The sequence below is a fragment of the Marmota monax genome, unplaced genomic scaffold (assembly GCF_021218885.2).
Source record: "Marmota monax isolate L192 unplaced genomic scaffold, Marmota_monax_Labrador192_F-V1.1 WCK01_AAM20220418_F8-fsc00012, whole genome shotgun sequence".
Taxonomy (NCBI): domain Eukaryota; kingdom Metazoa; phylum Chordata; class Mammalia; order Rodentia; family Sciuridae; genus Marmota; species Marmota monax.
The window spans coordinates 9,400,993-9,413,583 of record NW_026695227.1 but is presented as its reverse complement, the minus strand read 5'-3'; the positions used below and the strand labels follow the sequence as shown (position 1 = coordinate 9,413,583).

The 12,591-nt window shown below is 37.4% G+C and overlaps 1 protein-coding gene across 1 annotated transcript; it reads left to right on the top strand.

Moving 5' to 3' along the window:
* The first annotated feature begins 4,162 nt into the window (after positions 1-4,162).
* Kcnj8 (potassium inwardly rectifying channel subfamily J member 8) lies at positions 4,163-12,348 on the top strand. Its single transcript, XM_046436381.2, has 4 exons — positions 4,163-4,300; positions 5,126-5,266; positions 6,109-6,540; positions 10,709-12,348. Exons 3-4 carry the CDS (start codon positions 6,167-6,169, stop codon positions 11,607-11,609), a joined length of 1,275 nt encoding a protein of 424 aa, XP_046292337.1. The 5' UTR covers positions 4,163-4,300; positions 5,126-5,266; positions 6,109-6,166; the 3' UTR covers positions 11,610-12,348.
* Positions 12,349-12,591: the final 243 nt, after the last annotated feature.

The window sequence follows — 12,591 nt, the reverse complement described above, 5'->3', positions numbered from 1 at the left end:
TTCTTTATAAATCTTAACACTACCGATGATTACATCTAGTATTAGTTCTCTACCTGCTCATTAACAGCTTAAAAAAAAAAAAAAAGTCTTGTAGCAGAAGGCATTTTGCTTTATTCACCTGAATGCAAGTTAAAGGGAAGTGACTGTTACTAATGGCCCCCATTCAGACCTTATTGATTCATACCTGTCAGCTGTTTGAGCTGAGTATGCAACATAGATTGAGGTCTTTTTCTTTAGTAGTTCTGATGGATAACTTTGAAGAGACAGGATAACTGCATTTAAAGAAGAGAAATACATTTTTGCGAATAAATATAAGCAATGTTCTCTGAACTTATTGGAACAGATAACTAGGAAGAGTTATACTATCATTCCCAATTCATGATAACTCCAAAAAAGTGAGTTTATAACATGTTGTTTTGATTACTAGTTTATGTAACAGTTTTATTAAGCTGATTCCAAAGCAATATGTTCCAAAGTGGTTTATATGAGGACACTAATAAATGCAGCATCCCAAGCAAATAGACCAACCAACATTTGGACTGATAATATGAATCATTTCCATTGTCATTTGGAAGACTCTCCAAATTCTTAAGTCTCACATGGCTCAGAAAATCCGAGAGTTCAAAAGTCAAGTCAAAGGCAAATTCAACAAATACAGACACTTCACCCTTGATCTCAAGAGTAATTTCAAAGACATCACTGATTTGCATTTGGTAATCAAAGCAACAGAGAACTGAGAAAGTCGGCCTAATTACTTTCTCCACTGGCCCGAAAGCACCCGACAACCCTTGTTTCTTAGGGTATATGAGAATTTCAGAAATCTCTTTACTCACAAATAAAATCCTCATAGGGTCTAAAAGGAACCTGATAGAGGCTGATTTACAATTGAACTGATATCCTTGAATTGCTTCCCAGTCAATAAATTTCTTTGGAAAGGAACATGAACAGATTCTATCATGATTCCCAAATAATCAAAAACCACACACAAAAAAAAAAAAACACCCATAATATTTAAACAAAGTCATCTCTGTTCTAAACTTATTACTTGTCTTTTTTAGGAGTCATGCACAAATCAATCCTCACCCTTGAAAGAACAATTAGAAAAATAATTAGCTAGAAAAGCACATGTAACTTTTAGTGACAGTAGCAAAATAATGATTAAATAAATAAACCAATTAAATAAACCTAAGTAGTAAATGTGTTCTTGAAAAATTAATTGATTATCTTTGCCTATTTCTTACCAAGGGAAGATGCAATATATATGATTTGGACAATAATGTAAGAAAAGGAAGATCAAAAGAGGCAAGGAAGGGGGTCAATTAATGATAAACATTTATTGAGTAGCTCTGTGTGTCCAGGAAGACTCTGTGGGAACAGAAGTATGTTTCCATTAACTAAAAATCAAGTTGTAAAGAGTAACATAACCAGCAAATGCCAAGCAAAAATTTAGTATTACTGACTTGGAGTCATTAGGGAAGTTGCTCATGAAGAGAAGAATGGATAGTTTGAAGGGAAAAGATTGACAAAGTAAAGAAAGAAGGGAGAGGTGAGGAATAAGAGAATCTTTGTGGGCAGGTACAGTCATAAACATCCAAAACCTCCAAATGTCAAATTTTTCATGTGGGTTCTAAGAACTTATTGCAAAAACGGTGTTAGTCAATTTCTGTCACAGTGACAAAAAAACCCGAGAAAAACAACTTAAAGGAGAAAAGATTAAGTTTAGCTCACAGTTTTTTAGAAGTTTCATTCCATGTTTAGTCGGATCCATTGTTTCTGGGACTGAGGTAGAAAGGAATGGCTAAAGAAAGCGGTTTAGCTCATGGCAGCCTAAAGCAGAGAGACAGGAATGGGTGGGGGAAAGGCTATAGTCCCAAGGTCACACCCACAAAACCCACTCCCTCCAACTAGGTCCCACCTCATGAATAGACCATTCAGCAAAATCCCTTAATGGAGTAATAATCCATTGATGAAGTCAGAGCCCTCATGATCCAATCACTTCCCCCAAATTCCCACCTCTTAACATTCTTGCCTTGGGAACCAAGACTTCCCACATGAGCCTTTGGGGTTGTTTCATATCCAACCCATAACAGAAACCATGAAGGGAGAAGAGATGAGAGAGTAAATATAGGAAAGTAATACCATGTTTTAAGCACTGTTCCTTCTTTCCTTCATTTGACAAATATTATTGAGTTCTACTCCTAGGAGCTTTGAACAATTCCAGACCCTGGGCTTGTGGTGATACCAATAAACAATGTACCCAATGCAGAAAATCAGGTTAAAGAAAAAACAGATATACTATTTAAGGAAAATGGCAGTAGGAAATAAAAAGAAAAAAAGATTTTTTTTTTCTGAAAGGCCTCTATTTATTTTTAGGTCTATTATCAACAAAAACTTACATATGAATTTCTTAAATTTGACATTTATTTTGTGTGCTTATTTTGAATGAAAATCAATCTTTATTATTGATTAATAAAAAGTACAGCATAACTTGTTATACTTGTCAAAACAAGTCAAAACTTACTTAAAATGGAATGCTTAAAAGTATATGTCTCATTGGGGGAAAAAGGTGTCTGTGCTATAGCAAGAGAACAGAATTTTCAGAGGATTCAGATACAGATTTATTTGTTACAAATCTCATAATCCTCTGCTGTTCACTTTTTATTGTGCCAAAATTTTTTTTTACCATTTCTCCATCTCTACTATCTTACATGTTTATAATCTTACATGATTGCCTCTGACTTTTCCCTCTCCCTACATTGACTTTGTATACCATTCCTTTTGTTGATATCAGATTGTTATTACCCCCTGACATTATCTGTCATCCCCAGGCCTCATTCCTTCTCTAATTAATATAATAGTTTCCAGTGTTTCCTTCTGCCAGACATAGAAGTTGAGGCTCCAAGATTGGAACTCCACTTGGAAAGACAACACTTCAATCCTTTCTTCTTGATCAGTTCTACTAAAATGGGTTCTTACTACTTTGCACTCTGATTCAAATCTTTCCCCAGTTCACTGGATACTACTACATATGGAGTCTGTCCAGTCTCCTTCCATTGAGCACTTCGGCTGTTATTATTATTTTTTTTTCCAAGAGTCCAACATGCTTTTTGATCTTATGTTTTTCTTTCATTGATTCAAAAAAAAAATTGAGCATCTCTGTAATTATAAATGTACTAGAGGTTTAATAGGGTGAAGAGGTCTAGGAGTGGAGGGAACAGGACAAATAAATGAATAATTCATTATGTTTTGAAAGTGGGTGGTGACAGAGTCTTGCCCAGGGAGCCTTGGACTCAGGCATCCCATCCTGCTGTGTGGCTGACTCATTTATCAATCTGAAGAAATTCGTTTCTGTCACTACAACATGGTCCACTTTTGTCCATACCCCAAGATTTCATTCATGCTGTCCCTTGTCCTTTTCAGTATTCCCCAAATATGCCTAGATCACATGCCAAATAATAATGAAGTTGTCCTTTTTCTCCTTGCCCTAAACATCTCCTATTTCAATTCCCATGGCACTTTGTTATAGATCTTTTCCCAATTCAATCACATCCTTGTTTGTATCTAGAGTTTATTATCAATATCTTATCTCTTTTACAATCATCTGCCTCTTAAGATGAGCAAATATGACATATATGTATTATTTATATTTCTTTAAATTCACAAAATAGATGTTTAATGTTCTCCAAGCTAAAATAATGGATAATAAGTTGAACAAATAATAAGTTGACAAGCAAACTGAATTGTAAAATCAAACAATGGAGAGGATTGACTACACAAATTGATTCCTGCACACTTGTGACAAAATAACTACATCAACTACTACAAAAATTAATGATTGTAGGAAGGAAAATTGCCACTAACAGACCAGGACCCCCAGCTTTGAAAGGGTTAAGCAGATCTGCCCATAAAGGGGAAAAAAATTGTTCTTCATTTGCCTTCATTAAAGACTAATTTTAGGTCTTTGGGTAATTAAATGAACACATTGTTTATGCTCCATGCACTTTCAGCCCTGAGTCTTGGAAAACACATGAAATTTCCAAGAATTAAAGTTTCCATTAACACAAGTGCCAAAATAAGGAGGACTGACTTGTGGGAGAAAGCACATTTGTCTCTTCTGGCTTCTTTTCAAAAGCTATAGAAAGATATTTACTGTATAATCTTTCTTGTGCGCAATTGCTCTGTTTTATCATCCAGACAATCTGGACAAGAGGGAGAAGTTGCAACATTTCAGAAAGCAACCAATTACCGAGGACCAAAGACTGTTCTGGTGCTGAAGTGCTGACAGCGGTCCCTGTTTGGGGTAAAATTTCTTCATTGAAAAAGACTGTTGATGGTTTCATTTTGTCTATTTTTCTTTCTGTTTCTTTGGTTGTTGTTTTGGGTGTGTGTGTATATGTGTGTGTGTGTGTGTGTGTGTGCGCGCGCGCGCGCGCCTGTGATTCTTTAAGAATTGGCTTTAGCTTGTAAAGAAACAGTCTACTATGGTGGCTTTCGGAATGTCTTCCACCTGTATCGTTCCTTCTAGATGGAAATATAAGGTAAATAAGTGTGTGCGCACACAGCTTGAACACCCCGGAAGAATATTTCCTGATCTCTATATCTGGTTTTATTCATTCTGAAGTAGCCCAGTGATCTAACCAGGTTACAAAATAAAATAAAATAAAAATCTTTTTACGTCAGTGAACTTGGACAGAGCGCCTTTTAAAGACTTGTGTTTCCCGCTGGAGGCAGGGGGTCGCCGCTACTGGAAAAAGAGCTGGTTCTGCGGGTCCCGCCCTCCCGGGTGGTCCCTCCCCCTGGCCCGCTCCCTACCTCCAGAGGACTCGCCTTCGCCCCTACTCCCAGCCCCCTACCCGGTCCCCATCTCTGCGACAATCGTGGCCTCTGAGGTCTGGCGCGCGTCAAAGCCCTAACTGGAAGGCTGATTTGTGGAGTATCACCATCTAGCTCCTCTGCGGCAGCGCTCCTCCGCCCACTGCAGCGGCCGAGGGAGTTGAGCTGAGCCGGGGGGGGGGGGGGGGGGGGGGGGGGGGGGAGGGTAAGATCAACACCCACCCCCCTTCCTCCGGACCTCCCGGCGTTTCAATTCAATTGCACCTTTTATTATTTTAACTCTTCTCGGGAGGACCAGCATCCCTCGGATCGGTCCCTGCGGCATGGGCAGCCCTGCTCCCGCGCGCCGGGATGCGAGAGCGAGGAACCTGCCCACGTTCGGTCAGCGTGTGCGGGGAGGTTGAGCAGCGCTGTCTGCTGCTGCGGCGAGTCTGTAAGTTCAACTCTCCTCTCGGGGACGGGAGGGGGAGACCTCCGCATCCCCGCAAATGATTTAAAATGCAGAACGCAGCAGAGGCTTACCGTGCAGCTTGGACTTTTCGGAGCACACTCCCTTTAACTCTAATCGCAGTCCTCACGCTACTGTCTGGGGTTTCCTTGTATGTTTGACCCCTTCGTTGTAAAGAAGTTTTCAATATACCATGAATTCCGTGGAAAGTTTTTTGGCTGTTTTTTAAAAAATGCATCTTGAAATTTCTTCAACTTTAAAATAATTCCTCAAAATATTCAAGTTCTATAGCACGTCTCTTATTATTCTGTCAGATTACATTTAGCTTGCTATTCATGGTGCGCAAGAAGCCGTGGTCTTTTCTTTGCCTGCTTCTAAAAACAAAGAAGGAAGAATTTCCCTTCTTTACTTTAAACATTGCTAACTAATCTAAATACTTTAACAAGTAGATCTTGCACCCAGCTGCTTTTAATTTTTGTCTTTGACGCCCGGTGAATATTTCCTTGCACTAATCTACAGACGCTGTTAATCGCAGAGAATTATCTTTAAGCCTGCTATTTATATCCGGATTTTGTTTAACTAAGGCGATGCCCATATATATTCAGAGTGAAAAGAAAAAATGAGAACAAATCTCTTGATTCAGACCAAAGTTTTCTCTGGGATCCCAGAACTCCAAGCACAAGTTAGATTGGTGTTTGTATTATTAAAAATCATGCCTTTAGTCGCACATATCCCTTTGCATGTATAAACATATCCCTGAATACAAGGACTAACGACCTAATAAAATGAAAATTTAAAAAGTCTTAATCAACGTTTCCCTCGTGCAGGAGGACAGGCTGGAGGGAAGGAGAGGCAGGTGGATAGTCTGGGTATGGTGACAGGACGATGTTGGCCAGAAAGAGCATCATCCCGGAGGAGTATGTGTTGGCGCGCATCGCCGCGGAGAATCTGCGCAAGCCGCGCATCCGCGACCGCCTCCCGAAAGCCCGCTTCATCGCTAAGAGTGGGGCCTGCAACCTGGCGCACAAGAATATCCGTGAGCAAGGGCGCTTCCTGCAGGACATCTTCACCACCTTGGTAGACCTGAAATGGCGCCACACGCTGGTCATCTTTACAATGTCCTTCCTCTGCAGTTGGCTGCTCTTCGCTATCATGTGGTGGTTGGTGGCTTTTGCCCATGGGGACATCTACGCTTACATGGAGAAGAGTGGAATGGAGAAAAGTGGTTTGGAGTCTGCTGTGTGTGTGACTAACGTCAGGTAAGAATGCAGTGGGATGAGGCAGGAGTTGTAAGCTGTACAGAAAAACAAAAAAAAAAATAAAAAAGTAAAAATGCCCTTTCTCTATCATTCTCTCATTTGTTGAAAATGAAATAGTTTGTTTTAGACCCTTCAGAAATTAAAAAAAAGAAAAAGAAAACAAAATAAAGAAAAAAACTAACACGTTAAAAATACATGATTGTAGCTTATGTATAAAGAGTCTCTGAAAAGGTGGAGCTTCTATCCTTTGGGCTAACCTTGAAAATATTATATTAGTTATTTAAAAGCTGTTTTAGATCAAAGGATTTCTTACTCCAAAAGCATGAATTTCATTTTCAGTATAAACGAGCTGCTGTCCATAGTTTCAAGGTCCACAAGTTAATCTCCATCAACCAAAAGTAATGTGCAAATGTAAGTAGTGTCTTTCCATGACTTTTCTTATTCGTAACATTCAGAAATTAAGAGGAAGGCACTGGGGAAAAGGAAGAAATATCTTAAAATTTAAAATATGCTAAAAATAAAATAAATATTTTTATTTATTTTATTCTTTATCAAGATTATCTTAAAATAGGTAATTGCTTGTAATGGATTCATAAATTAAAAGGTATTCTAAGATTCAGGACTAGAAAATACTAAATTTTAATGGAAATTGGTCCAAAATTTTTATGGAAGGAATTACATAAGAACAATTTAGTATTTCAGTCCTTTTTCAAAGTTCTAATAGAACAGACACAAGACAGTTCTTAAATTACCTAGCTTTGACTTCTTATAAGTATTTCAAAGACAGGTAGAGTACATTTAATATTCAAGGTTCTCCTCTCTTACTTTCACATGGTTGAAAACTATTTAGTTTGAGTGATTTTTTTCTTAATTTATTTTATTGGAATATGAAAATACATAATTCATAGTGATTCAAAAAATGTTCACTCTGAACTGAAATATAATAGTACTGCAAAAATTTCTAGAACATTTTCTGAATAATGTTCCAAATTCACATAATACACAAAGCAAAGAAACTTGAACAAGTACCATATTGCCAGGAAAGTATAAAGAATGAGATCTTTAGTGACCCTGAAATCTTATGAAACTGGTATACTACTCCAAGAAGCAAACCCCCAGACTATGGACTTGTCCATTCTTCCATTTGTTAATTAGCTGCAGTGTCAGCCATTTAAAGAGAAATGCAGCGTTAGCTTTGATGTTGCACTTCACAGATTTCATCTCAGATTTTGAGGAGGGAACACTGTATTTAATTAATCCTCTGCTTTTACCATTGTGTAGATATTATTTTCTTTTCTCAAACTTGTCACAAACTTTTGCCTCAAAGAAAATATGGGTGAAAAACAGGTGATCATCAGTACACTAGATGTAAAGGACACAAAATTTTGTGTTCAACAGGTATTTGAAGATGAAATACCATCTGTAATATTGCATCTCTCTTTAAGAAACTTATTGGCACTGATATTGGTGAATCATTTCATATCAAAATGAATTCGATAAATATGAAGTAGGAACTAAATAAAATAAATAATGATAAACCTTGAAAATATATGACAGATTTTACTCACAAGAAAAACATATTGTCTTTTTCTATTAAAAAGATGTAACTTAGTAATCTTTAAAAAGAAATATTATCAAAAGAACTATCATTAAAAGAATTTTACAGAGTGCACTGATTATTGAAACTGTTCTCTGCTGCATTCTAATTTTCAAATAAGTTGTTCTGAAGAATGTTCATTTTCTTGGTGCATTCCTGTTGGTGTGAACTATGAGAAACATGTCAAAAAATTCAATAGAGCAAAGTTAATTTTATCAACCTAACAAGGTTTGCATTTTAAATGACATTTCTATTTCTTACTTTAAATTATTTGGCTTTTTTTTTTTTTTAACATTCAAGATGTTTTAAATTTTGAACACCTTAGAAGGAAATTAGTTGCTATCTTAGCAGTTTTTCCACCTGAATTATTTGACATTGTTTCTGTTCTTACTGATGTTAATGTTATGTTACTATTTATGCTTTTACCTCAACAGTTTAATCATAACTAACCATACATTACATTTTATTTCATTAAAAATACAAAAATATTTATTCTCTCCTGCATGGAACTTAAAAGATGACTAATAATAATTTAATTGTTTGAATTTCCTTTCCTTTCATAAGTTCAGTGTTCAGCCATATCATCAAAATTCAAACTTTTTTCAATGGATATTCACCAGTATTTCCAAACACCATTTGACCATTCTCATTTTAGGATTACCCACTTTCTTCTTCATGTAGATGACTTTCTAATGAGTCTAAAATAGAAAATTTATCTTCTTTATTATTATTATTCAGTCTAACTCTCTCTGTAGAGAACAAAGAAGCAACCAACTGCTTTCATCTCTTGGGACTGTTTAGCATGACAGATGTCCACAAAAGATTGGGTCTTGTACCATACATTTGTTTAAAATTAAATTTTTTTCATAAAATAAACAATATGAAAACAAGGTCCATGAATAGTTTGTATTAAAATAGGACATTTAGGGATATTCATCATTAGACTGCTTCCTGAAGCATGGACCATTGTTAATAATCAATATTGTATCCACACCTCTCCTCTGGGGTCCATTTCTATTCTTTGCCATATTTTTGGACTACACTGTGTATCTTGTGGTATGTAGCTAGTGCAATAGACAATTATTATAGTTTTCTATGAATCCTCTTAGAAACAACAAAGAAAAAAAGAGCAAATTTCACACTCCATTTAAAAGCTAATCAATTTCTGTATAATTACTTACCTCTCCTGGTTTCCTGCCAAAATACACAGTGTATACTAAGTACTCAAACCTTTTGCTCATTCGCTGTGCCTGGCATTGATAGATAATACCTTGACAGATGGCTGATGTATGGCTAGTCTTCTAATAAAATTAGAAAAGTTTAAAGTTGGGGTGGGTTGCAAAAATAGAACTGTTGTTCCCATGAAGAGGTTATGGCAATATTGGATATGTAGTGAAGTAAATTAATAATAACTAAATATGGTGCTTCTCAATGGGGGAAAGGGGTTGGTAAATAAATCAGAATCACCTGAGAGTTTTTCCGTCTTACTCAGGTCTATGCTGAGCCTGTCAAATCCACGTCTATTCACTAAGATGTGGAGGAAATGAACAATTTGAAAAAGCTTCTCAAGGAAATTCTGACACTTGTTGGCCTCTTCCTTTTTCTCCTTTCAGAACAGAATTGGGCCAGAATTGAGAGGATTCAAGTTTGCATTGATCACATAATCTTCACATAGTCATTTACTAACCTCAGACTCAAATTCTTCCTTTAATACCTTCAATATTCCCTAGATCACTTCCAGGGATAGCCAATAAGGAGCAGTTTTCTTTTAAAGTAGGGAAATGTTTTCTATTTTTTAAAAAAGCTAGTATTTTGGAATATACTTTGCGTGGCTTCTTTAGCACAGTGTTTTCTCTATATGAGGTACACAATATGTGTTAGCTTACAATTATGATTTTAAGTGTTATAAATAATAAAAAGTTTACTTATTACTTGGTACCTTCCATATGACTCAAGTCTCTCTTAAACATGGATATGCAATAAATAATAAACTTCTGGGCATGGTACACATGCCTATAATCCTAGTGGCTGGGAGGCTGAGTCAGGAGGATTGCAAGTTCAAAGCCAGCCTCAGCAACATAGCAAGGCCTTAAGAAACTTAGTAAGACTCTGTCTCAAAATAAAAGATAAAAAGGGCTAGGGATGTGGCTTAATGGATAAGCACCCCTCAGTTCAATCCTTGGTACCAAAAATAAAAACAAAAAAAACTTCTACCTGGTAGAAAGTTTCATCAAGCAAACTAAGCTTTTTTGATAGTAAAGCATTTCACAAAGTAAAATATGCCTATAATATAATTGATATTTATTGTATATATTTATTGTATTAATGCTTTCATACAGGCACATGTCCTAGACAACAGAAGTATAGAGGTATATGCATAAATAGATGCAAGAGAGAGATGAGAGAGAGAGAGCAGTCTTGTTTTTAAAATTAAGCATTTGACATGTAAAGATGGCTACTCTTTCTAAAAACTTTTAATAGCCTTTAGGGTCTAAAAAAAAAAATGTTCAGGTAGGGATATTATTCAAACTTTGACCTGATGGCATTTTCTTCTGATATCATCCCTTGCAGGTCATTCACCTCTGCTTTTCTCTTCTCCATTGAGGTTCAAGTGACAATTGGATTTGGAGGGAGGATGATGACAGAGGAATGCCCTCTGGCCATCACCGTTTTGATTCTCCAAAACATTGTGGGTTTGATCATCAATGCCGTCATGTTAGGCTGCATTTTCATGAAGACAGCTCAGGCTCACAGAAGGGCAGAGACTTTGATTTTCAGCCGCCATGCTGTGATTGCTGTCCGAAATGGTAAGCTGTGCTTCATGTTCCGAGTGGGCGACCTGAGGAAGAGCATGATCATTAGTGCCTCAGTGCGCATCCAGGTGGTCAAGAAAACAACTACACCTGAAGGGGAGGTGGTACCCATTCACCAACTGGACATACCTGTTGATAACCCTATCGAGAGTAATAACATCTTCCTGGTGGCCCCTTTGATCATCTGCCATGTGATTGATAAGCGCAGTCCACTGTATGATATCTCAGCAACTGACCTTGTCAACCAGGACCTGGAGGTCATTGTTATTCTAGAAGGAGTGGTCGAAACAACCGGCATCACCACGCAAGCGCGAACCTCCTACATCGCAGAGGAGATCCAGTGGGGCCACCGCTTTGTGTCCATTGTGACTGAGGAGGAAGGAGTGTATTCTGTGGATTACTCCAAGTTTGGCAACACTGTTAAGGTGGCAGCTCCACGGTGCAGTGCCCGGGAACTGGATGAGAAGCCTTCCATCCTCATTCAGACCCTCCAAAAGAGTGAACTGTCCCATCAAAACTCTCTGAGGAAGCGCAATTCCATGAGGAGAAACAATTCCATGAGAAGGAGCAACTCCATTCGAAGGAACAATTCTTCCCTCATTGTGCCAAAGGTGCAGTTTATGACTCCAGAAGGAAATCAGAACACATCAGAATCATGACAGCAGGGCAACCTCATGACAGGAGTTTTACTGTGAGTGTCAGATGCCCTGTCACACTAAACCAGAGCTATAGCACAATGACGTGGCTTACGTTTTAATGCACTAAAAGATTTTCTTATTCAAGAAATTGCACTTTCTGTATTAATAAACAACACAACACAGAGGACTTGTGGCTTACACTGTTTCACACATGCAGAATCTGCAGCAGTAGACTCAAGTTATGCACAGAAAGTGGTCTGCCCTCATTTCTCTTGGTATGAAACACAAGAACTCCGTTAATAGTTATGGACCTTGAATATAAAATTTGGCCAAGGAATGAGTCTGTTTGAAATGCTTAGTTGGTGAAAACAAATGTCTCTGTTTCTATTGTTCGCTCTGGGAATGTAAATAAAATAGGAGGGGAAAAAAAAAAAAACCAAAATCATGTTAAATACCATTTGTATTCTAATGTTCTCCTTTCTTCATGATACTGTATCTGGTAAGAAACCTAAAGCAAGTTTCTTAGGTCTGTATGTCTATGAGCAATCCAGGTCTTCAAAATGACTCCAGGAGATTTCCTGATTCTCCTGACGGCCTGTTGGGCAGAACTGGGCAAGGGATCTGAGGAAAAGCTGACTCCTGTCTCAAGTAGGACTGGATTTCCAAATAGTGACAGTCATTTCCTTCAGCTTCCCACTTCTTACCAGCCCCCCACAGAAAAATACTGTATTAAATATTTTATTAAAATATTTTCCTTGTACTCTCTGTAGTTTTGTATTCCTCTTTCACAAAATCACCTCAAAAAAAGCATTTTCAGAGGATAGAAAGATGTCTTAATAGTAATGACACTCTCCTGAGATTCTTTCCTTGGATCTCTTGCTCCAAGAGAACTGTGGTTTTTGTTGGGTTTTATATCATTTTGAGTTTTTAAATGTTCTCTTGGTTTTTCTTTCTGAGCCTGACGTGGAAATCCTGTAAGGTATTTTTCTTTGAATCTCCCACC